General features: G+C 43.2%; 1 protein-coding gene across 5 annotated transcripts; it reads right to left on the bottom strand.

The window, feature by feature from the left end:
* Nucleotides 1-669: 669 nt before the first annotated feature.
* On the bottom strand, nucleotides 670-24,282 carry zgc:172136 (FERM_F1_FRMD1 and FERM_C_FRMD1_FRMD6 domain-containing protein). Of its 5 annotated transcripts, none has more exons than XM_010867212.3 (15): nucleotides 24,258-24,282; nucleotides 15,494-15,726; nucleotides 14,874-14,964; nucleotides 12,092-12,171; nucleotides 11,657-11,733; nucleotides 11,216-11,294; nucleotides 10,981-11,106; nucleotides 10,431-10,586; nucleotides 9,493-9,558; nucleotides 8,531-8,599; nucleotides 8,121-8,295; nucleotides 7,538-7,840; nucleotides 4,473-4,613; nucleotides 3,018-3,088; nucleotides 670-2,613 (listed from the first exon to the last, which is right to left on the bottom strand). In XM_010867212.3, the coding sequence occupies exons 2-15, from the start codon at nucleotides 15,572-15,574 to the stop codon at nucleotides 2,308-2,310; spliced, it is 1,821 nt and encodes a 606-aa protein (XP_010865514.2). In that variant the 5' UTR covers nucleotides 15,575-15,726; nucleotides 24,258-24,282; the 3' UTR covers nucleotides 670-2,307. The 5 variants fall into 5 exon arrangements, 4 of the variants coding, with proteins under 4 accessions (XP_010865514.2, XP_010865504.2, XP_010865495.2 ...); XM_010867202.4 differs by lacking the exon at nucleotides 24,258-24,282 and adding an exon at nucleotides 23,395-23,516; XM_010867193.4 differs by lacking the exon at nucleotides 24,258-24,282 and adding an exon at nucleotides 22,714-22,883.
* Between the last annotated feature and the right edge of the window lie 528 nt (nucleotides 24,283-24,810).

Genomic DNA, 24,810 nt, shown 5'->3' with positions numbered 1-24,810 from the left:
TATTTGTTGTAAATCTTGTTTCATTAATGGTTAGGGTGTTAGTGTACTGATATATTATGTGAGGAAGTCCGGACGGTAGTACGGGACATCAACACCATAATCCCGGACACTGGATTTACATTGTATGCAGATCCAAACGGTGTCGATTGCACTCCAAGAACAAACCCCTCCCCAGTAAATCTGGCGCCCTTTATCTCTCTCTCTTTCAATTCAATTTCTATTCAATCGGCTTTATTGGCATTAATGTTGCAATTTTCAACAATGTTGCCAAGCATTTTACAATGTAATAAGAAAAAATATTCATACGATCATTATTTAAATCATGTTAAAAAAAAATGCAATTAAGAATTTAGTTGTGTGTGTGGTTGTGTATCTAAGTGTATGTTGTATGAATTTTGTATGTGTGTGTGTTTTGTGTGTGTGCGATTACTCAATATTGCTCAGGTTATGGCAGATGTGCACAAATCCGGCTGAAATATTTGCTCGTAGCAGTTCAGATTGTGGGTCATTTCAGAAGTAGCCGTTCATGCATGGTTTATATGTGAAGTCCAATGTAAACAATTAAAATTCAGCAGAAACGTTTTGAGCATCAGTGCATTCTAGAACACTCAATATGGCATTAGAACAAACCAATAGACTTTTATACAGTAATTCACCATTAGACACACCTGTTGCATTTGTATTTATTTAACTATCCATCACATTAGAATAGTGTTGCCTTTCACTGAAAGGAGAGTATATTTCAGCATATCAACAACAACTGTTAAAATTACTGGCATATAAATGTGGGAAATTATATCCGTATTCCATTGGGTCAGTATTAAGGTTATACTGTAAAGGAAAAAGAAGAGTGATCATATACTAATACCTGTGTTTAGGCTTACTGTATATATCGAATTCAAGGTATACAAATTACACTCTAGTAACAAAGCACAAACTGACCAATTACACATTAGGCAACTGCCAGACCCCAGTATGCAAGTAGAACGATGTAAAGACATTATTTGTATTGGTGTGTTATTATTTGTTCCATACACCTTACAACTGTCACAGAAATAGACCTATACATAATACTGGTACTCTTATACAGTAACGACTTATATAGATGGGTATATGTTAATACTGGGGTGAATGTGATAGACACAAACATGGGTTGAATTATTTTCACAGCACAAAAACTTTGTATAAAACAAAAACAGACAATACATTATTCCAGCAATGAAAGACGTACCATACAAAAAAGCTCATTTGATTCCTAAGTGTTACTATCACAAGAATAAGAATCTTGTATGTGTAATGTTCATTCATTGTGTAAAATCCCGACAAACAGATATAAAAGTAACAAATAAGATTTAAAAAGCTGTTGGTTACTGAATAATGTAGTGATTATACTTTTAACTTACACAGGATGTCAACAAGCATTGGAGTGTTTTCTTCTCCTCAACAGACAGTAACATACTTGTATTCATGAGGTACAAGTTAAACTATGCACCTGTTAACAAACTAACTGCAGAAGCAATGCCATGTCCACCCTTATTTTAGTAAGGAGTATAAGGTTGTGTACAATTTACTATTATTCATATGGTCACGAACAATTCACAGTATATAAACTATTAATTAAATTGTTTTATACATAGGATAATAGACAATTCTAAAACTAATTTAGAATGAAAGGTTGAAAAACCAAGCAAGACACTTTCAGAAACAGTCTCTCGGAGCAATAGCAGTTTGGTTAAAAAGAGTTAGTACCAAAAGTAAAAAATAAAATAACTGAATATAAAAAAATATGTACGAATGTATCTACAAAAAGGAAATGTAAATCATCTGAAACATGTTTAATAAATATGGAGAGGCCCATGGTCCGACTGGGACTAATGTGGCCGTGGCCAGTTACACTGCAGCGTCTCCACCCCCTCCGAAACATGTCCCCACCATGTCCTTCAGCATCTGACTGCAGAGTGTTGCTGTGGTAACATCACACAGTGTCACTGGAGGTAGAGGTTGGCTATAGCGCAGGCTGGAAGTGGAGCATCAGTGCTGCTTGATTCAGGAGCCCGATACTGGAAATGACAGTGTCGCTTGGCGCTGTTCGGTAATGTGAAAAGGGTGACCACATTGTTCACCTAAAGATTTCGGTGCTCCTTGACGTTGCCACGCCAACGGCACAGGTCTGTTCAGACCAAAACCGTAACAGTTTGAACACTTCCTGCATGCAGCACGCTTCCCTGCGTCCTAACCAATCACTAGAGAGGGGTGTTTGTGAAACAGTGCATTGGCTTGGAGAACAGATCGGGCCTCTGTGCTGATCTACAGTATGAACTCCAACAGCTGATCATCTCCCAGTAGATCCAGGGAGAGGCAGTTCATTGACCTGTGGCCATTGAAGGTGCCCTTGGCCAGGCAATGGAGGGGAGGGTAGTAGCCCCCGTCGCTACCCCCCGGGGGGCTCTTGGTGTTGGCCTGGGAGTCCGGGAGGGGGAGGCCAAAAGTGTAGCTGTGGGAGGAGTCAGGGAGGAGGGACGTGCCAAGGGGCGCGGGAGGGGGGATGAAGCGAACGTCATCTAAACTTTGGCTGTGGCGGTCCACGCAATGGGACCTCGACTTCAAGACCTGCTATGCAGGGGGGAGAGAGTAATAAAATAGAGGGAACAAGGGTGAGAAAAGGACAGTACCATGGTGTCTTTAATAGAGGATGCCTATCTGACCTGTCCCATGGTGTCTTTAATAGAGGATGCCTATCTGACCTGTCCCATGGTGTCTTTAATAGAGGATGCCTATCTGACCTGTCCCATGGTGTCTTTAATAGAGGATGCCTATCTGACCTGTCCCATGGTGTCTTTAACAGAGGATGCCTATCTGACCTGTCCCATGGTGTCTTTAATAGAGGATGCCTATCTGACCTGTCCCATGGTGTCTTTAATAGAGGATGCCTATCTGACCTGTCCCATGGTGTCTTTAATAAAGGATGCCTATCTGACCTGTCCCATGGTGTCTTTAATAGAGGATGCCTATCTGACCTGTCCCATTGTGTCTTTGCAGCGTAGTGTCACCAGATCTTCACCAGCATCGACTTCATCCCCCTTGAATCCTGTCAAAAATAATATCCTTTAGTCATCCAATTGGATTTAATTTAATACCCACATTCTGAAAAGAAACGTAACTAATATCAATATATGTATGTAAGATTTTTGGCTGTGTGTGCCCTAGGGGTGTCGCGATATTCCAGTATTGATGATAACCGTGATATTAAAAAAATTAAATATTGAAGTAATGTTAATAATACACATCTGATAATATTGTATTCACTAGGCGAAACTAAAGTTAAATTTTTCCTAAAACTTTTCACATCACCTATAGACAAACGATGCATGTGTTTAAACAAGGAGTCTGGACCTATGCACTGGACTTATGCACTGGACTTATGCACTGGACTTATGCACTGGACCTATGCACTGGACCTATGCACTGGACCTATGCACTGGACCTATGCACTGGCATTGAAATCAACTTGTTAGCACCACTAGAACCCCCGAGAGAGATCTGCAAAGACGCACCGTTTCAGTAGCTCTTTCACATGGAAAAAAGGACAATGTATTTTTCCTAAAACTCTCAGCTTTCGATACCTTATTCATGGCACAAACGATGCATGTGCTTAAACAAGGAGACTGTATCTATGCACTGGACCTATGCACTGGACCTATGCACTGGACCTATGCACTAGGGTTTGAATTAACACCTTTTCGTAGCCTATTCACTAGGCGAAAATGTTTTGTATTTTTCCAGAAAACCCTCTCGGTGTTAGACCTGTTGGTTCTTTTGTTTATCAGTTCATCTGGTTGCCTTTTCACTGTCCTTTAAGTGTAATTATTTTTTTTTGTACGCTTACATTTTTTAATTTGTACAGCTATGGTTACAAACATTAAACAAAGATTAATTTGACAGATTTTTTTCCTTCACATTTTCTATAGGTGCCGCAATAATATCGTACTGTGAATCCTTTAGGCCATGATAATCGTGTAGTTAAAATCTGATATTGTGACAGCGCTAGTGTACACAGTAGGTCCACATAAGATCTTTTCAGAGCAGATATTTTTCAGAACTGAAGGCATTGCTCAAAATACCAATGTCTGACAGTAAATTTGTCTGCCTGTGACACTAAGCTACAGACATCTTTTATGAATAGCCCCGGATCTCCAAAGAAAAAAATAAAATAAAATATATATATATATATACCACAGAAAGTATTGTAGTCCTAGCAATGCCCTGGCTTAGTGTGGTATAGAAGTCTACACTGCTGCACGGGTTTAAATCTGACACAGAGCTCATTCAGCAAGAAGTCTTTCCTCTTTCTTTCCCCAATTTCTCTTTCTGTCAAACACCTGTAATTTGTTTTATAAATGTAAAAAAAATCTAAAATAAAAGGAGGTGCATTAAAGCTATGTTAGAACTAGAATTTAGCCATTTTAACTCACCTTCCCAATGACTCTCTGAGGTGAGCACAGGACAGTCAACGGACACGCCCCCTATCCCTATCAGCTCAGCCAATCGCAGCATCTCTTCTGGGTCATCCACAGAAACCTCTCTTGGACGGTCAGCACTGAGCTGCTGGGTGTCTGCAGAGGAAGGACAGAATAATGGAACAAATGACTGATTGAACAATGTCCACCCTAACATGTAATGGAATACAGGACTGAACCCATGATCTAACAAAAAGAACGGCTTTGTTTTGGCTTTTGTTTTTTGTAAAGACACAAATATAACTTCAGAATAATGCACTATAGTTGGCAAACATCGAAAGCTTTTGAACCATTTAGCATTTTCTTTATCTCTGCATATAAAACGTGATTTAAGTAATGATCATAGATGTAGATACAATTAACAGAATTAGTATATTAAGAGTACTGAAATGTTGTGCATTTGGTCCCATATTCTTTGCATGCAATGACAACATTTTACGCATCAATACATCACTGCATCAATACATTAGTGTTGTGTTTAGAGTTATGCTTCATACAAGTAAATAGACCCCCTAAAAGTAGTTTTTTTTTTTACATATTTGGACCCATGCAAAATACCTATTCAAGGCCCTCAGAAGGAAGAATATATACCCATGAGTTTGGGAGGTGCTGAAAGCCATTTCCAAGCAATTCAAAGGACATCTGACAGACCATCTACCAATGGAGAAAAGCCCAGACCACTGGCAGTCTACACAGGACAGGTTGTCTCACCACATTCAGCCCAAGATCTTACCGAAAGGTGCACATGGAAGAACCCCAAGGAAACTTCAAGAGTCCTCAGGAAGGAAGAAGCCTCTGCTCTCAAAAAAGAATATCAAGACACGACTGACGTTTGCCAGACAACACCTGGGTAAATATCAAAACTACTGGAACAATGTGCTCTGGACAGAGTCAAAGGTAGAGCTGTTTGGCCACAATCCCAGATGCCATGCTTAGCAAGAAAGAAGAATAACTGGAGAATCTCATACCAACCATGAAGCGTGGAAGCAGTGGTATCCCGGTTTAACCCCAGGGCCTGGCCAACTTGCCATCATGGAGTCAACCATGAAATGCATCTTTCACCGGAGAAATCTTAAGGGTAATTTGGGGGCCATCTGTCAAAAGCTGAAGCTGAAGTGAACATAGACACTGCAGCGGGTGTAACTGGGAGAGACACATGGAACGGACCCTGGAGAAGTGTTTTAGAGCACTGTTGTGCGTTTTATTATCACTAATAGAAGGGTGAGGGGAGGTGGAGTCTTTGTGGCGGCCTCTCTGTGCCTCTCCAGCTCCTTTATCTTCTCCCAGAGGCTTGTTCCAGCGACCCCCCCCCCCCACCCCCCGCCAACTCTCCAGGAGGCTCTTTATGTCTCCCTTGATGAGGTCCTGATGGTTCACAGCTGGGCACAGGGTGGGGCTGGCCGCTGGAATGTTCTAGAACTTTCCGGCCTTCCTCCTTGGGGGCGTTGCTGCGACACTGATGGGGCGCATTTGTGCCACATCGGACAATGACCCGAAACACACAGGAAAACGCAGAGTTACGGAAGGACCAGTTCAAAGCCCAGATCTCAATCAAAATCAAACAACCCTCTTAAAATGCTCGAAGAGTACCTTACATGCAAAAAAAAAAACTTTGTACATGAAACTGTTGAAGCAACACTGTAAAGAAGAGTGGGCAAAAATTCCCCCCAGTCGATATGACAGACTGACAGACAGTTACAAGAAACGGCTACATTAAGTAATTTCCGCCAGAAGGGGGCAACACCAGCTTTTGAAGACAAGAGTGTACTTATTTTCTGCACCACAAAACTGCATTTCTATTTCACATTAACACTTCGAATCGAATCTTTCAGTATCATCTGTTAAGGTAGGTTAACTATTTGTTAGTATTTGTGAAGACCACATCCATATGTCAAAATATGTAAAAAGGGGACAGAAAAAATACTTTCCAGGGGGTTTAACCTACTTTGTCACATGACTACACATAGGCAGAGTTTCTGAACACAGTTAAATTAAGCCAGACTAAATTTGGCAGCATGCTAACCCCTCACCATTACCAATAGCAGTGATAGTTTGCCTTTAATTATGTATTTTGTGTGCGTATTCATTATTATGACTAGGATGAAGATATCATCACCTTTCACGCAAAAATACCGAAAATAAAAGTTTTTAAGAGACATTAAGAGTTCACAGACTTTCTTTAACCAGTGTCAAGAATATTCTAGTTTAGGAATTGGAACTTGGCAAAGGCTTGCAGAACACCATGGACATTTCATAACATATGTGTGTTGAGTAATAGCAAGAACAGACCAGGATATGAGTAAAATGCATTTGCAAAATCTTTATCTTTCAAACTTCAACTTTGGATAGATAAGCAATGACAGGAATGCCAGTAACGTACCTTAGTCAGAAATTCAAGAACACATAATCTTGCAGAGACAAATTACATGCTGTTGCTCCACTGCCTTTGAAATTATGGCTCATTCATTCATCAGGTGACACGTCTGATTTGCAATACTTGTTTTTATGCTGAGTAATTGAGATAACAGCAATTCTGTCCATATGCATTGCTCTATTCTGTCTGTTCCCACTGCTCTATTCTGTCTGTTCCCACTGCTCTATTCTGTCTGTTCACACCGCTCTATTCTGTCCATTCCTACTGCTCTATTCTGTCCGTTCCTACTGCTCTATTCTGTCTGTTCACACCGCTCTATTCTGTCTGTTCCTACTGCTCTATTCTGTCTGTTCCTACTGCTCTATTCTGTCCGTTCGCATAGCTCTATTCTGCTTGTTTCCACTGCTCTATTTTGTCTGTTCCTACTGCTCTATTCTGTCTGTTCACACCGCTCTATTCTGTCCATTCCTACTGCTCTATTCTGTCCATTCCTACTGCTCTATTCTCCTCTATTCTGTTGAACCACCATGCAGCAAACAGCCTGTTGTCTTATATCAGAGAGCCAAGCATTGGTTGACCATGACACTGCCTGACCTAAGACAAGGGAGTCTTGACTGACAGACACTCCAAACAACATGTTCCTCACCATCTTCCTGCCCCTCCTCTTCATCAGTCCGTGCCTTGCTGCCCGTTTCCACGCCTGAGGTGTGTGAACTCCCGTGACTCGCTGCCGAACTGAAACTCTTCTCCGACCTCTTCCTCATTCCCGCCTCCACCGATCCCACTTCCACAGAGATTCTGCTGTGTTTCCGTGTAGCATCGCGGTCGGCTTCTATGCCGGAGCTGGAGGTTGAGTGGCGGGACAGGCCAGGGCTGCCCCCCTCACTCCCCCCTGGGGGGTCGACATCCAGGTCATCACTGATGTACGACTCCCTGTAGCGTTTCTTTTCTAAAGGGGAAGGGAGTTCAGTACACTTTAGATAATGCAAGGAGTTAGTACAAAGCTTGAGGGGAATTAGGAGGAGAGGAGAAATAAATCCACGAGAAAGTCACAATGACCCTAACCCTAACCCACTGAATGGGACAGAGTGAAAAAAGCGTGAAAAAAGTTTAAAAAAAACTTACAAAATGCTAATATAAACAAGAACACTTGTATCCATTAATTTTAGTCTTGTCCTCCCCAACCCCAACTCCCACCCATCCCTGTCCTGCTCCCCTCCCTGTCTCACCCTCTCCCTCCTCCAGCTGACGGAGGTGTTTGAGGGCGGGCTGAAGGCTGAGGTACAGGCGATGGCTGCTGCTGAGGTGGAGGAGGAGGTGGCGCGAGCGGAACGGCGAGCCCGTGTAGTAGACAAGCTTCCTGGCCGACGGCAGACCATCTGGCTGGATCTCAAACCTCTTCCCCTGGGACAGCCGGAACGTGATCAAACGGTTATTTATTCATTCCAACAGGTGGAACAAGCAAGGCAGGGCGGGAGCGCCATGGAGCCACGCACAGCCCTTTGTAATGAATACACACTCATGAAATAATCAGTGCATTTGTAATGACAAGTACAGGGCAAAATGACACCGACAACCATTCAGACCCACACTCCACCAAGAGCAGTGTTTTCTAAATAGTATATCAGAAACAGTGTACCAGAAAAGTGAGCCGGCCCACGTTAGACCAGGGGAAATCGAAGAGCAGCTGGCGGATGTTGTTCACCTCCTGGCGAAAACAGAAGTCACATGTTAGGAGAGGTAAATGAAGCTAAGGATGGATTAGAAGTTGATGGTGAATCATTATGTTGATAGCTAGTGTCTTCGGTTGGTCCTGTGGTGTAAGACCCAGCCTGGCAGATATATAGGGTGCAGTTTGGGACTGACCCCTTGAATACTTCTGTTAGCACTTGAGAGATATTCATAAGACAACTGGTAGCACTTCAGAGATATTCATAAGACTTCTGGTAATAATTCTGAGATATTCAGATGTGAGACTAAATAATCAAATGTAAGACTGTGGTAGAATTTTGCAGATATTCAAATGACATCACATGTCGATATAATTTAAGCAATTTGCAAAGAAAATATTTAACTTAATCAGAGGTTTCTTGCTCTGAACAGACACACATCTCATGGTCTACTGGGTATCTAATCACATTGACCTCCCCTAAATCACTACTACCCCTAACTAATCATCCAGTGTGTGTGTGTGTGTGTGTGTGTGTGTGTGTGTGTGTGTGTGTGTGTGTAATCCTCCCAGATGGTCTTTGATGGACCGATCAAAAGGCTGCGGTACATTGGCTCCCAGCCTATGGACGCATCCCAAACGGCACACTCCACCCCATACTACCCACAGGCCACTGCTGAAGTAGTGCCCTTCTCAGAGAAGTGGGTGTCATTTGGAAAACCCCTGCCTTGTTTTATGTCCGTTTCTGGATGAGCTACACATTCCTCCCATGGTTTGTTGATGTGGGGGGGCATAGTTAAGATGACATGAGGATTTTAAAGCACTGACGCACACACACACACACACACACACACTTAGATCATGAGACACATACACAGGAGTAGGATTAAACACACATCCACACTCACAGTAACACACAGACACACACAGACCTGATAAACCTGCATTCCTCTGAGGGTCAGTCCCAATAGAGCTGTGCCCTTCCCCTCCTTCTTGTCCTGAGAGATGGAAGAAGAGGAAGAACGAGAGGTGAGATGTCAAGCATCCGAGACCCCCCCCCCCCCACACACACACACAAAATAACAAGATAACAAGCAGACCCCCTCCACTTGTCCCTGGGGAATGTGGGTAGATTGGTATTCCCCAGCTAGCCATCTTAAGATCAATGTGATCACTGTAAGCCTGTCTGGATAAGAGCATCTGCTAAATGTTTCTCGTATGGCATACTACATCACCTATTCAAGATCCTAGTTTTGACGAGATCCCACAGTGCTCTGGTAACAGTAAGTCAGCTATGAAATACAGGTGGAATAGGGTGATATTTTGGAATAGGGTGATATTTTGGAATAGGGTGCAATTTTGAACATCAAGTGTAGGCTGGACTGGAGGAGGGGAGCCAGGAGATGCAGAAGCTAACTGGTGTATTTTACAACTGGTGTCGGGAGGGGTTGAAAAGCGAGACGTGTCCCAGAAGCCGTTCTTTTTCTTACAACACAGCTCACATGCGCTGGAGGAGTCCGCATTCCCCTGCCAACAACGACAACTGAGCTTGCATTCACCCGACTAACCACAGGCAGCAGCCAAAATGCAACAAAGGCAATTCTGACCGACACCCCCCCCGACGCAGACGGTGCCGAGGCGGCTTTCGCAGCCCTCCGTGCACAACCCCAAGGCACCGTCAGCACGCAGTAACCAGGATTCAATCTGCAATTACTTTGAATCAGGACCGGGGTTATTCGCCACAAAGAGGACGGGCCTCCCTTCTGACTTTCCTCTGCAGATTTCCTGCCTTCAGTGACAACATCCTGGCCTCTGCAGGCCTGTCTCTGCTGGGTCACCGGTGCATTATGGGGAATGACCTCCGACTAACCTTCTGGAGCCTGTAGAAGGTGACGGGGACGTCCTCAAGATGACAGGCCTCCTTGATAAAGTGCAGCACCGCGTCACGTGAGGTCATGCCGGACAGCTCTCGGTGCACCTTCGGCCCGTGACAGAGGAGGTAGTCCACCCCCCGCTTGGCCATAATCTGAAGGCGGGAGGGAGGGATGAACAATGGATTAAGATTGGGATTAAGGTTGGGATTGGTTTTCATGTACACGTGAATCAGTATCTCAGCAGTTTTTTGTCCTAAGTCCTTGGTGTTAGTACTAGTTACAGAAATACCATCTAGCTAGTGTAACACTATGGTTCCAGCCCATAGTGAGTGTGTCCGGCTGGACCGAGGCCGGACCGGGAACAGGCCATCACACATTCGGGTCAAGAGAGCTGGGCCAGTAATCGGGAGGTTGCTGGTTCTAATCCCAGAGCCGACGAGAAAGGCCACTAACCCTAACTGTTCCCAGGTTGCTGCTGTAAATTACAATCTGTTGTTAGCATACTAACCTGGTAAAGTTATGGCTGAAAGAGAAAACAGAACCTACCCAGGGAGGGAAGTACTCTTTGGGTTGGAAGTAGGGGGTCGGTGTTCCTCTCTGGTCTCTCTCCACAGGTAAGGGATGATCTTGAAGGTCCGCCTGCAGAGCATAGCCAGCCAGCTGGAAGTACACCTGGGAAAAACATTTTTATATGTTCATCATGCTGGGGATTGTAACATAGATCCATCTGCCTTCTAGATACGTCCAAAATGGGATTTCTTTCTTAAAAAATAGAACAGACCTCTTCCTGTTGTCGGCACTCAGAGCGCAGAACCCTCTCTCTCAGGTCGGAGTAGTACAGACGCCTTGCCTTCCGCTCACTAAGACATACCAACATTCATAGTCAGGTGAAGTGGACACATTGCAAGAGACCGAGTTGGATCTTTTTCTGCAAATATTCTTTGTCCCTCCAAATTTAGCAATGTCCACGGGCGGGACACACGGGCAATGTATGACTGCCGAGACCAGGAATAAAACATGTCGCCCAGGGACTTCACCCCTGCCCTGTTGGTTTGCTCCTCTAAGTAACCGACATTTACACTTGCCCTGGAAAATTCATTTCCTGGGATATTCCCATCTTGTGCAAGACAAATTTCACTGCCATTCTTTTTTTTTGAGTTCCCCCGGATACCCCATTTTCCCCCAGTGCATTGATGCGTGGTTCAGACGGACTGAGCCTTACCATATCAACCTGCCGTTCTCCACATAGTACTGCACCTTGAGGAACAGCACCAGGGGCAGGGCTCTCTTTAGTGTCCCCTGTCGAGAAAGAACCACACAACCGCAGTGAACGTCGACGCACAACGCGGTCCGTCCACCTTTATCTCCGGGTGTTACAGTATCGGCCAGGAATAACTTGAATGACCAGTAAAAATCCTCGCTGTCTTTATCATAACAAGTCAGAATATAACCCAGGAGTACACGTCACGCAACGTACTGGCTTGGCGCGCCCAATCTGGCGTGTCACGGACAACACTCGGCTGGATGATATGTAGGGCAGCGAGTGCTGTGAGGTGGGTTTTGTTAGCGAGGGGGAGGTGGGTGCGTTGAAGCAAGCCAAAAGCCATCGATCTTATAGCAGTAAATCCGTATGTGTGTGTTTTAATGGCACTCTTACCTTCCCCGAATCTTGTTTCCATTCCTTTAGGAAATACTTGGTCAGCTTTTCCTCCATGTCCAAAAAGATGTGCTCGTTGTCTGGAGTTAAAACAAAGGCAACACAGGACATGGGAACACCCTCAGTCACCAAACAAAAGAATAATGAATTCAGGCGTGAAATCTGCCGAACAACGGCATTAATTAGAGCACTGAAAGGAAGAAATCTATTTGTGTGGTTAAGGAAACCAGCAGGCAAATGACAAAACAGTTTTGCTGATGGCTATGCTAATGCTGACATGTTTGCCTGTGGACTTTGCTGGCATGACAGCATGCCCGATGAACTTGAAAGTTACTCTGTTGACTGTTGGCTGGGTAGGTCTGCCGAGTGAACATGCCTGCAAAAGCATTAAATGCAAATGTGCAGCTAATAAATCTGTTGTGCATGGCTTATTAATGGGTTATAAAATGCCAATCAGCCTTTAAACGGAAATACACTGTAAATAATTCATCCTATGATGTATGTTCACTTCTCATTCTAACGGGGCCTCATTCTCTTGAATTCAAAAGAAACAAAATAGATTTGTCCAACACTCTCATTAATTATCTCAATGTGTTTTCTTTCAACAGTGGACCTGATAAGATGACTGCAGCTGTGTGGAAAGTGATACGTGGTAATGAAATGTCCCCTTTGTCCGTCCTCCGATACTCCCCTGCTTCAACCCCACATGCTTCACGGCATCCATCTTGTTCCTCTCCTTCTTTACCTCACCCCTTTCTGTTTACATAGCATTTTGTTCGGGTTCATCCTGTGCCACTTTCAACACATGACTCACGATCAAATCACTCGTCCGTCCAACCCTTTCTCCTTTGTTTTCTGACTCCCTTTCTTTCACCTCTCCTCCTCCCGATCACTCCTTGGCCTGGACACCCCCCGTGTCACCTCATATGAATGTACCCCCTGCCTACTTCACTCCCCCTCGTCCTCCATCCCTCTCGTCCTCCATCCCTCTCGTCCGCCATCCCTCTATTCCTCCATCCCATCAAACGTCCCTCTCTTGAGTGAAGAGGTGGAATGTAGAAGCGCATTCCTGGCTTAATGAAGTTAATATTGTTGGAATCCCAGGCAGACCCGGACCAGACTGGTGACTGGCCCCCACAAACCACACACACACACGCGCACACACACACACACACACACACACACACACAAAAACAAAAGAGCTCTTGTTCGGGAGCTGAGCCAGATTACCAAGGCATTTCAACATGGCAGAACAAAGAGAAAGAGGCAGACTAGGAACTGAACAGTGAGAAGGAAAGACTCAAATTTGAACTCCAAAGGTTAAAGAACATTAGACATGTCAGCCTCCGTAATGTAGAAAAGCTACAACCACAACGACAACAACAACGGAGGCCTTATTTTTCAGATTTTATCAACAAACCCATTTATCATCTTTATTATGTAACCCGAACCCTAGTAGACGGCAGGTCTGGTCTGTCATTAGGTGTGTACTGATGTTGTAGGTGGGGCAAAAAATTATTATTTATGACGTCAATGTTTCTCAATTAAAGTATGTGCAGAGTAGCAACAGAGTTGCCCTGTTATAGTGGGCCTATCACTAGTCTGCCTACTCCCAAATTGATAAAAGGATGAAAATGTATTTCCTTACTACTGTAGGTCACTCTGGATGAGTTGGTGGTTAGGTGGATGGGTGGGATGAGTTGGTGGTTAGGTGGATGGGTGGGATGATTGGTGGTTAGGTGGATGGGTGGGATGATGGGTGGTTAGGTGGACTGGAGGGATGATTGGTGGTTAGGTGGATGGGTGGGATGATGGGTGGTTAGGTGGACTGGAGGGATGATTGGTGGTTAGGTGGATTGGTGGGATGATTGGTGGTTAGGTGGATGGGTGGGATGATTGGTGGTTAGGTGGATGGGTGGGATGATGGGTGGTTAGGTGGACTGGAGGGATGATTGGTGGTTAGGTGGATTGGTGGGATGATTGGTGGTTAGGTGGACTGGTGGGATGATTGGTGGTTAGGTGGATTGGTGGGATGATGGGTGGTTAGGTGGATTGGTGGGATGATTGGTGGTTAGGTGGATTGGTGGGATGATTGGTGGTTAGGTGGATTGGTGGGATGATTGGTGGTTAGGTGGACTGGAGGGATGATTGGTGGTTAGGTGGACTGGAGGGATGATTGGTGGTTAGGTGGACTGGAGGGATGATTGGTGGTTAGGTGGATTGGTGGGATGATTGGTGGTTAGGTGGATTGGTGGGATGATTGGTGGTTAGGTGGATGGATGGGATGATTGGTGGTTAGGTGGAAGGATGAGATTATTGGTGGTCAGGTGGATGGATGGCATGACTAGTGGTCAGGTGGATGGGTGGGATGATTGGTGGTTAGGTGGATGGATGGGATGATTGGTGGTTAGGTGGATGATAGGTGGTTAGGTGGATAAATAAATGGGATGATTAGGTGGGTGCATGAATAGGATTATTGGGGGGGTGTTTAAGGACGAGATGATTGGTAGGGGGGATGGATGGGATGATTGGTTAGGTGGGTTTATGGATGGGATGATTGGTAGGGCTGATGGATAGGATGATTGGTTGGGTGGGTTTATAGATGGAATGATTGGTTGGGTGGGTTTATGGGTGGAATGTCTGGTTGGGTGGTTTTATGGAAGGAATTATTGGTTAGGTGTGTTTATGGATGGGATGATTAGTTGGGTGGGTTTATGAACGTTTTATGAATTTGAGTCCTGGATAAAGGCTTGTTTTAGCCTCGCTAGACAACAGAACTTACCCTTCACCACTGTCAGGCCAAAGAAATGTAGCTCTTTTATTCCTAGTAGCTCTGCCACCTTATTGAACACATCACGTCCGGTGGACTTGGCCTGGTGAGACAAAGATGTTGGGGTGGGAACAGGGAGACCGTAATAAACGTGCATGGCCATTGTAACAAGGAGACTGTTATAAACATGGTCGTTGCCACAGGGAGACTGTCATAAACATGATCATTGTAACAGAGAGACTGTTACAAAAAATAGGGACATTGTAACACAGAGACTGTTATAAATAGGGTCATTGTAACAGGGTGACTGTTATAAATATGGTCATTGTAACAGGGCGACTGTTATAAATATGGTCATTGTAACAGGGCGACTGCTATAAATGGGGTCATTGTAACAGGTAGACTGTCATAAACATGATCATTGTAACAGAGAGACTGTTGCAAAAAATATGGACATTGTAACACAGAGACTGTTATAAATAGGGTCATTGTAACAGGGCGACTGTTATAAATATGGTCATTGTAACAGGGCGGCTGTTATAAATGGGGTAACTGTAACAGATAGACTGTGATAATGTTTCAATGGAATGACTACATAATCAGCAGAAGGAATTCCAATCAGACTTGCTCACCCCCACTGTGATGTCCAGCTGGTCTTTATTAGGGAGCAGAACACACACACTTCTCTCCTGCTTGGTGCTGGAGACGGACATGTCTGTCAGGGGTTTGTCTGTCTGGTTGACCGTCAGTCTGTAAAAGGTGTCACCTCCTCTCCCTCCTGCAGAGGCTCTTCAGTCTCCCTCTCTCTCTCTTTCCTGCTCATTCACTTCATGTCTTCCTGGGTAGGGGCACTTTCGTTCATTTTCTGCAATGAAAAACAGATTAATATAGACGAGTAACGTTTTTTTTTAATTTTTTTTATGTACACGCTTTGGAGACGTAACAACACTTCTGCTGAGACACTATTAATAACCAAAGTAGCAAATACATTAGAGTTCTGGAAGCCATGCTGCTGAAACCCTAAAGAGGCCAATTCACTAACCAGGTGTTTATGAAAAAGCACTGGGAGACCATCGCATTTCTTCTCACATGGCCAAGTCTAAAAGGACGCTCCCTAAACCCTGCTCCTCTAGTCTAACAGCGCAAACAAAGCTACGTGCTGTACAATCCAGTCAGAAATTAGTGTCAGTGTCCAGAGGTGGTTGTGTGGTTGAAGCTGCTAGCCTTAGCACTTGCAATGCCACTTCTAGGCCTTATATCATACCATCGTATGAAATCCCAGCCCCGCCTCTCAGTCTACACCTCCTGTAACATCACACTAATTTGTCCTGCAACTGGCACAGGACAACAGCGTGGGTTAAACGACTAGCTATATCGCCTCAATCTGCCTTCCCTTCAAGTCTATCTCATTGGATAAGCACAGTGGAAATCCACCTCAGTTACACCACACAGGCCCTCTCCTCACCTGGCCTGGGAAATCCACCTCAGTTACACCACACAGGCCCTCTCCTCACCTGGCCTGGGAAATCCACCTCAGTTACACCACAAATGCCCTTTCCTCCCCTGGGCCAGTGAGGGACTCGGGTTGCCTGGTGTCACAAACCAGGTTCATTGATCTGGAGAGCCCTGCCTCCGCTAATCTGCTAAAACTGTACCAGCCAGAGCTTTGGGTCAATTGGCCGTTCGGGGGCCGCTGGGCAAGCCTCAATTACCAACCGCAAAAACACTACCTTCTGTTGCTAGTGTGATTGTCTGGGGATTAAGAAGCCTGACAGTTTCTGAACTTTTGGAGGATGTGAAAACAACCGTCTGAATGGTCAAAAAGATGTACTTCCTCTGTGGTCTGTGTGGTTTAGTTGTGGTGGATCCATCATCAAAGTGGGTTTACGCTGCAACCTGATTTTCTTTTCTTGAGGACTGGCCTAGTTCACAGCCACAAAACATGATGCAACATGTCACTAACCTCCTGCATTTACAAAAGGGGTTTGATGCTAAACCAACAACGGTCTGACATGATTCAACATGCTTTTAAAACTGGATCCACCTGTCAGGATATTCCACCAGACTATGGTTCATAATAACTGACGAGACGCCCATTTCAGTGTTGAAAATGAAACAAATACAGCTCCATTTAAATATGGAACACAGGTCTGTTTATGTCCTTTAAAAAAAGAGTTAACAAAATACACAATTTCTAACATTTTATTTACCCGATTCACAGTGAGTCAGAGTGCAGGTAAAATAAAAGCCGTCCTTCACACATTTCATTTCACTGATTCACCTACACGCTTTAAGAATGAACACAGTGTGTGCGTGTGCGTTCAGGTTGAGTGCTCGTGTGTGGGGGCATGACTCGTGCGTGCTAAAGGAATTCTGGGTAGGCACTGGAGAGGGCATGTTCAAACAAAGCCTCATCACACCTGGGCCTCGGAGGAAGACAGGAGCAACTGATCGGCACGGAGAAACCTGAAAATCCAGCAGCCTAAAAAGCCCTGCGGTTTAAAGACTTTACTTTTGACAACGGAGCCATTCTAACCCCCAGGGCCCAGGTAATAGATTGGATAGTATTAATACCTTGCTGGTATACTGTACATCTGATCTGAGGAAGTGGCTCCAGACTCCAGTGCTGGGTGAACGTCCCTCTTTGTCCATTTTGAGGTGAACTTCAAGACATTTTGCTTTCAATTGTTTTGGAATAAATGTGTGTCACGTCTCTGTAAAGGCCTGATGAAGGTCAAGACCGTTCATAGCTGAGATCCATTCAACTATACACAGAGCAGCCAAGATCAGCGTACAGTGTGTGCTAGAGCTGCATCCATTTCTTCCATAAAAAGGTTAAGTAGGTTCACACAAGGTCAAAACATTACCCTAAATCAATATATTCCAGCTCGTGGCACCTGTAATCTGGTTTGGTTATTAACACTGAGTACGTCACACATTCCTCAATCAATCATATCAGAAACACCTGTTTAGACACTGATCGTGTACATTTTTCGGGTATTGTAGTCTGCATTGTTTCACGTCAGATAGTACATTAGATATCTAGTAGAATCTATATCTGAAATGGTTTTGGCCTTTTTAATAGAAAAAACTATAAAACCCCACTGAGTTAGCATCAGACGGTTGATGAAAGATTCGAGCATTTAGAGCTCGTCAAAGGTCGTCCAAACATTACGAGGCCCATCAGTGCTCAAAGTATTTCCAGTGGCTGTTCTTGAGAACAGTGTTTGTTTAACATAACGTCCAGGAAAGCGAGTTACGGATAAAACGGAGTCACGCATCCAAACTGCAAGGCCATGTGACCTGTGTTGATCCAGGGGCTAAAGCCGCTTCGCCCCTCGCAGGTATTGCTGTGGCCTGGTTCTGACCTGCTGCTCTTTCAACAAAAACCCTCCTCTGTCTTCCGCCGCTTTGTCCAATAAATAAACAATAAAATCCCTGAAAAACTATATACCAAAAATATTTTTCATAGACATTAATGTTCTACAGGTGCTGGTCATAAAATTAGAATATCATCAAAAAGTTGATTTATTTCAGTAATATACAAACTTGTATATTATATTCATTAATTACACACAGAATAATATATTTCAAATGTTTATTTCTTTTAATTGTGATGATTATAACTGACAACTAATGAAAATCCCAAATTCAGTAACTCATAAAATTAGAATATTACTTAAGACCAATACAAAAAAAGTATTTTTAGAAATGTTGGCCAACTGAAAAGTATGAGCATGTACAGCACTCAATACTTAGTTGGGGCTCCTTTTGCCTGAATTACTGCAGCAATGTGGCGTGGCATGGAGTCGATCAGTCTGTGGCACTGCTCAGGTTGCTCTGATAGTGGCCTTCAGCTCTTCTGCATTGTTGTGTCTGGCGTATCGCATCTTCCTCTTCACAATACCCCATAGATTTTCTATAGGGTTAAGGTCAGGCAAGTTTGCTGGTCAATTAAGAACAGGGATACCATGGTCCTTAAACCAGGTACTGGTAGCTTTGGCACTGTGTGCAGGTGCCAAGTCCTGTTGGAAAATGAAATCTGCATCTCCATAAAGTTGGTCAGCAGCAGGAAGCATGAAGTGCTCTAAAACTTATTGGTAGAAGTTTGACCTTGGACCTCAGAAAACACAGTGGAACAACACCAGCAGATGACATGGCACCCCAAACCATCACTGACTATGGAAACTTTACACTGGACTTCAAGCAACGTGGATTATGTGCCTCTCCTCTCTTCCTCCAGACTCTGGGACCTTGATTTCCAAAGGAAATGCAAAATGTACTTTCATCCGAGAACATAACTCAGCAGCAGTCCTTATTGTCTTTAGCCCAGGCGAGACGCTTCTGACGCTGTCTTGTTCAAGAGTGGCTTGACACAAGCAATACGACAGCTGAAACCCATGTCTTGCATACGTCTGTGCGTGGTGGTTCTTGAAGCACTGACTCCAGCTGCAGTCCACTCTTTGTGAATCTCCCCCACATTTTTGAATGGGTTTTGTTTCACAATCCTCTCCAGGGTGCGATTATCCCTATTGCTTGCATACTTTTTTCTACCACATCTTTTCCTTCCCTTCGCCTCTCTATTAATGTGCTTGGACACAGAGCTCTGTGAAAAGCCATCCTCTTTAGCAATGAACTTTTGTGTATTGCCCTCCTTGTGCAAGGTGTCAATGGTCGTCTTTTGGACAGCTGTCAAGTCAGCAGTCATCCCCATGATTGTGTTGCCTACAGAACTAGACTGAGAGACCATTTAAAGGCCTTTGCAGATGTTTTGGGTTAATTAGCTGATTAGAGTGTGGCACCAGGTGTCTTCAATATTGAACCTTTTCACAATATCCTAATTTTCTGAGATTCTGAATTTGGGTTTTTCATTAGTTGTCAGTTATAATCATCAAAATTAAATGAAATAAACACTTGAAATATATCAGTCTGTGTGGAATGAATGTATACATTATACAAGTTTCACCTTTTGAATGGAATTACTGAAATAAATCAACTTTTTGATGATATTCTAATTTTATGACCAGCACCTGTAGGTGGTTCTGTACTTCGTGAAAATGGAAAGGGGCACCAATGCAGCACAAATTGTATATATCCATGCATTCTCAGTGCTTGTTTACACAACGAGAGAGAATATAGAATGATTATAGTTGCATAATAATTTCCATAGCATTTGAATTTACACTGACATGTTCAAATGTAGCCTGCCATGCAGAGTTGCGGGCGTCAATCAAATACATCTTAGCGATATGGGTACTGGCTGCACAGACACTTGATATAGTTCCAACACAATCGTCTTCACACTTCATAAGCAAAACTTCAAAACGATCTAAAATGCGCTGCACAGTGCAGTACTTTCAGAAGGTAGCGTCTCTACCTATATCAAGTTGACACCACAAAATAATCTAGCGTCTCAAGTCTTCTTCGATATCCGTCGGAAATCGCATTGTAGTGTAAACAAGCCCTAATCAGTTCCATCTCAGGTGTTCACCACTTTCAAAATAGCGGGCGACCATTTTACTGTTGTCTGACTCTTAGGCTGCCCCTTTAATTAGGGAGCAGTAGCACTGTTGCCTTGGAGACTTAACGTTACACAGTGCTAAACCTTCCTGCCCGTCTCACCATGTATAGCCCTATGAAGTATTTAACCATACACAGCCATACTGACAAACAGGTCTGCAAACGGGGAGGCTGTGAAATACTCAAACGTCTTGGCTGAAATGAATTCCCTTAGTAAAGGACAAATGAGCATCCCACTTTAATTATAAGAATGCATCACCACTGCACCAACTTCCCCTAACTCTAGAACGCTTGTGGATGTATGCTGCTGGTTAGACTTGTATCATCTAAGTGGCCATGAAACGGTCTAGTCGGTCATGTCTAGAAATGAAAAGGTCACTGCAGAAACTGCCAGCAGCATGGGCAACATACACCATTTCATTTGACTCGTGTAGAAGTCAAAATTGATAATTTTTTGCTGGGTAACCGTGTGGTAGATAACATTGTGTTGGCAGAACTTGTAATGGTGAGGATGTAAAGTCCAACTCATTGGGGCCAATGCTGCCGCAGCCTGAAAACGACAAACGCTGTTTTCTTTTCCTGTACTTATTATTTAAATGAGTGCCATTCAAAATGATATTTTTTTCCTGATCCTTAAACGTAACCGCAAATATCTAATTCAACCCTAAACTTCATCGCTGAGCCTAAAAAAATGTATTTGTGAGGACTGGCAGAATGTCCTAAACTATGAGGACTTTTAGAAGAACAGACATTCAAACACAACAAAAACAAATCACTCCACGACCATCCAGCACTCCATACCAGGAGCAAAGAATCAATTTCATGATTCCTATATTAGAAACCTTAGGTAGAAAGGACTGTGTGTGTGTGTGTGTGTGTGTGTGTGTGTGTGTGTGTGTGTGAGTGAGTCAATGAAAGGCTGAATATTGAATGTGGGGCAAGTGCATAACCATTTTCTGTAGACACTTAAGTGAAATCGGGCAATGCATTTTCGCTCAGCACTGTCCGGTGTTGGTGAAGTGAATGTCGAGCAGGGTGCCACATGTACAGTATACCCCCGAATATGTAAATATTTATACACTGTAATTTTCCATCAATACTTCATGGAGGATAACTGCCTGTAAAGTGTGTTTCACCCTCCGTTATGTGGACGTTAAAGATTTCGGGGCACAGCCGTAACAACTACGCCCGTGGACCTCGTATGCGGTGCAAATTGGCTATCCATGATCATTCACGGATAGTAAACACACCACACTATCTGAACATAGTTCTAGTATTCAACAGCGAAGCATTTTGACATGGATGTATGTTGCCGAAGTGAATCTTAGCTATACATAACACCTAACATAACACAGTCTAGAAGCCTGCCCCACATCCCTGAACAAGCACAAAATGCTTTGGTAAATGCAACTCCAAACCATTATGGGTGCTACAGATATCATAACTCGAAAAATGTACACCGACAACGGACAGAGAGAAAACAATTATAGACTATGAGAACCCGTGACGAAAGTTAGTTATTTAAGGATACCAGGTAATACCGAAGGTGTATATATGTATTGTACTCAAACGTTTCTTATAAACTTTAAGGATGTTACACGCCTGTCCAGTAACTCCCTGCCAGCTACCTTCACCATGACCGTACAAAAACAAAAAAACAGTCTGTATTGACTCCATGCATCTTTATAAACAAACACTAGAGAATAACTATAAACGGAAAACCAAGCCCAGGGAACAATTTTCTAATAACAATAAACTGACTGACATTGCATATTTTAGAACTTTTCGACATTGGCAAAACAAAGTCTTAACTCCAAAATATAGACCTTAAGGACCTATATTTTGTCCTTCTTTTTAAAGACCTTAAGGACAAGGAACACAGTTCTTATTTTGAAATGATATATTTCAATCCTTCGAGTGGAATCAATGGCATTCATTCCAAGAAGGTCAATCGGAGACTTAGTGAAGCATTTGACAGCATCACACTAAAAATAATACTGAAACGTTAATTATGTATAAATATAAATGCGTGTAAATGCATGTATATAAGCGTATATCAAAATCCAAATGTAATAGGCTAGGGCAATGTGTAATTATTATAATTAAGCTATATTAAAGTGGTAGCCAATAATGCATGCAGAAAATATCTTAGAATCGTTAGAGTGTAAGACGTACAGACTAAAACAGTAAGCGTGTAACTTGTAACCAAAATAATTATATTATCTATGGGACGCTACCTAACACTTACACAAACATTAATGCGGAATCAATAGAACAAGTGCCTGTACGTTACCACAACAGCCGCTCAAAATGTTAAAAATAAATCACTTACCGATAGATATGACGTAACGTATCACGTATCTTAACCAAAACTATGTTTTTTGTTTTAAAGAGAAATTATCGGGGTCACAAGATAACGGAAAGTATTTGAGGGTCTTGTCAGACAGAGTAAAGCAGCAACTTTGGCGTGATGTTCAAAAACTTTTTAGTTGCGCCTGGGCTGAGCGAGACAGGCAGGACTGGACTATACCAAATGCAGTCAACCGAAGGGGAGCACGCTTGGTGTGATAACTTGGAAACAAATGATACGGTGTAGCCCTACGTGTAGGCAAACTAGGCATACAACAGGTTGAGATAATTAAACAGTGAACGGTGATCCTGTGAATTAAATTCAGCACGTAGTTTCTCGTAATGACATAACATCCATGATTAACAATCAATAGGTTTTACATTAAATATTATAACCAGGACTTCCAAAAGTACATATTACATTGGGATGACTCAATATAATGTTAGCCAGTGTTTATTTTCATTGTAATATGGATTCAACATGATTCAAAGCTAGATACCCACAGCTCATTCCTTTATTCAACATTATAATATGCCACTATTGCCATCAATATGAAAGTATCATTTTATTTTGTGAAAGATCTACTGGGTATATATCATGAAAAATCTTTCTTCAAAAACTATTTCAATTGGAAAAAAATTACAAATCTTCGACTACTCTTACCCTGGTATTAAAGGTGAACTCATTTTCACTGTTTTAGGAAATCCTTCATTGTTTTAGGAAATCATCCAAGGAATCCAACAACGAAGACACATTTTCTGTTTGAGCCAGCCTGGCGGGGTTCAGTCTAATTGGAAGATTACCCAGATTACCTATAGTTCATCTGAGATTACAGATAATTAGTTCCACAGTTAGAGACCATACTTCTGTCTCCACATAAACCTGTTGATTTCCATTGTTACCTAGTCTAGCTAAAGTCTGCGATTATTGTAATCAAACAAGATTTTCGAACAGATGCTTACACTACATAGGAAAGCTTCTGGAACGCAGATTAAACATAATTTTAGACTAACAGGTCATTTCAAGCGAGATTCTCACGATTTAGATTAGCCTACACGTTATATCTTGCTATGTGACTAACATTAGGCTTTCAATTGAGAAAAAATATACTATATAAAACGAGAGGCTTTCAAGTGTCGATTAAACACACCTATATGACAGAAAGGAAAAAAGACCCCGTCCTCTTGCCAAACTCTAATTAATGCACGTAAGAATGTTTACATACATGCGCTCTGCCAGCGGAAAAGGAAGCGTTAAAGGCATTATAGAAGGCCAACCTAACCACAGGACTGTGACCTCTGGACAATACTGTCCCCAATCCACACCGACGTGACACACTCACACCTGCTATTCTGGCTTCCCTGGCCCTGTTGTTTTTAAAACTAGATAAAAAAAAAAAAAGAAGACATCCATTGTTTGCTTCCTGTCGTCTCTGTGGGAGATGAGACTAATAACGGCCCACGCCTCCCCCCACCTCAACCGTCCTTACCCGGCAGCTACCAGCCCTTTGACCCTCCCAACCTCACCCTGTTTCTCAGTCAGGTCAGCAGAGCTTTGGAAGACTCCCCTTCTCTCCTTTGGAACATATTACGTCACCCCAACAATACCCCTCGGTTTTTTGAAAGGGGGCGTTGAGAGATGGGAAGCGGGGGAGTTTGTGGGTTTCTGTATGCGATGGCTGTGTGTATTTGTGTCCGTGTGTAGGCGGGGTAGTTACTTGGCAGCTTTAAATTGGGACTCAATTGTGTTACCACGGGATACAACATTCCCAAGATCAGCTGGTGGCTGGTCGCAAAAATGGGTTTCAGAGAAACTCCAGACCGGAAAGGGAGACGTGTGAACCCGCACACACCGAATGAATGAGAGCTTCGAAGAACGTTTACTCGTGCATGAGTACCTGAATAATAGAACCACAGTCGCTGCAAATTGCATTGACATGATCTCAAATAGTAACAGATGTGACAAAATAATCAGAAGGATTTAAATCAGACGTTATATTAGACTGTGGAATAAAATAGCTATATTCATAATTTAATCTACCACGTGGTCCGGGGCTCACAGAGCTGTTTTTAGTTTTGC

The sequence above is a fragment of the Esox lucius genome, chromosome 5, assembly GCF_011004845.1.
Source record: "Esox lucius isolate fEsoLuc1 chromosome 5, fEsoLuc1.pri, whole genome shotgun sequence".
Taxonomy (NCBI): Eukaryota; Metazoa; Chordata; class Actinopteri; order Esociformes; family Esocidae; genus Esox; species Esox lucius.
Note: the sequence above shows the minus strand (reverse complement) of the source record. Positions and strands in the feature narration are given on the sequence as shown.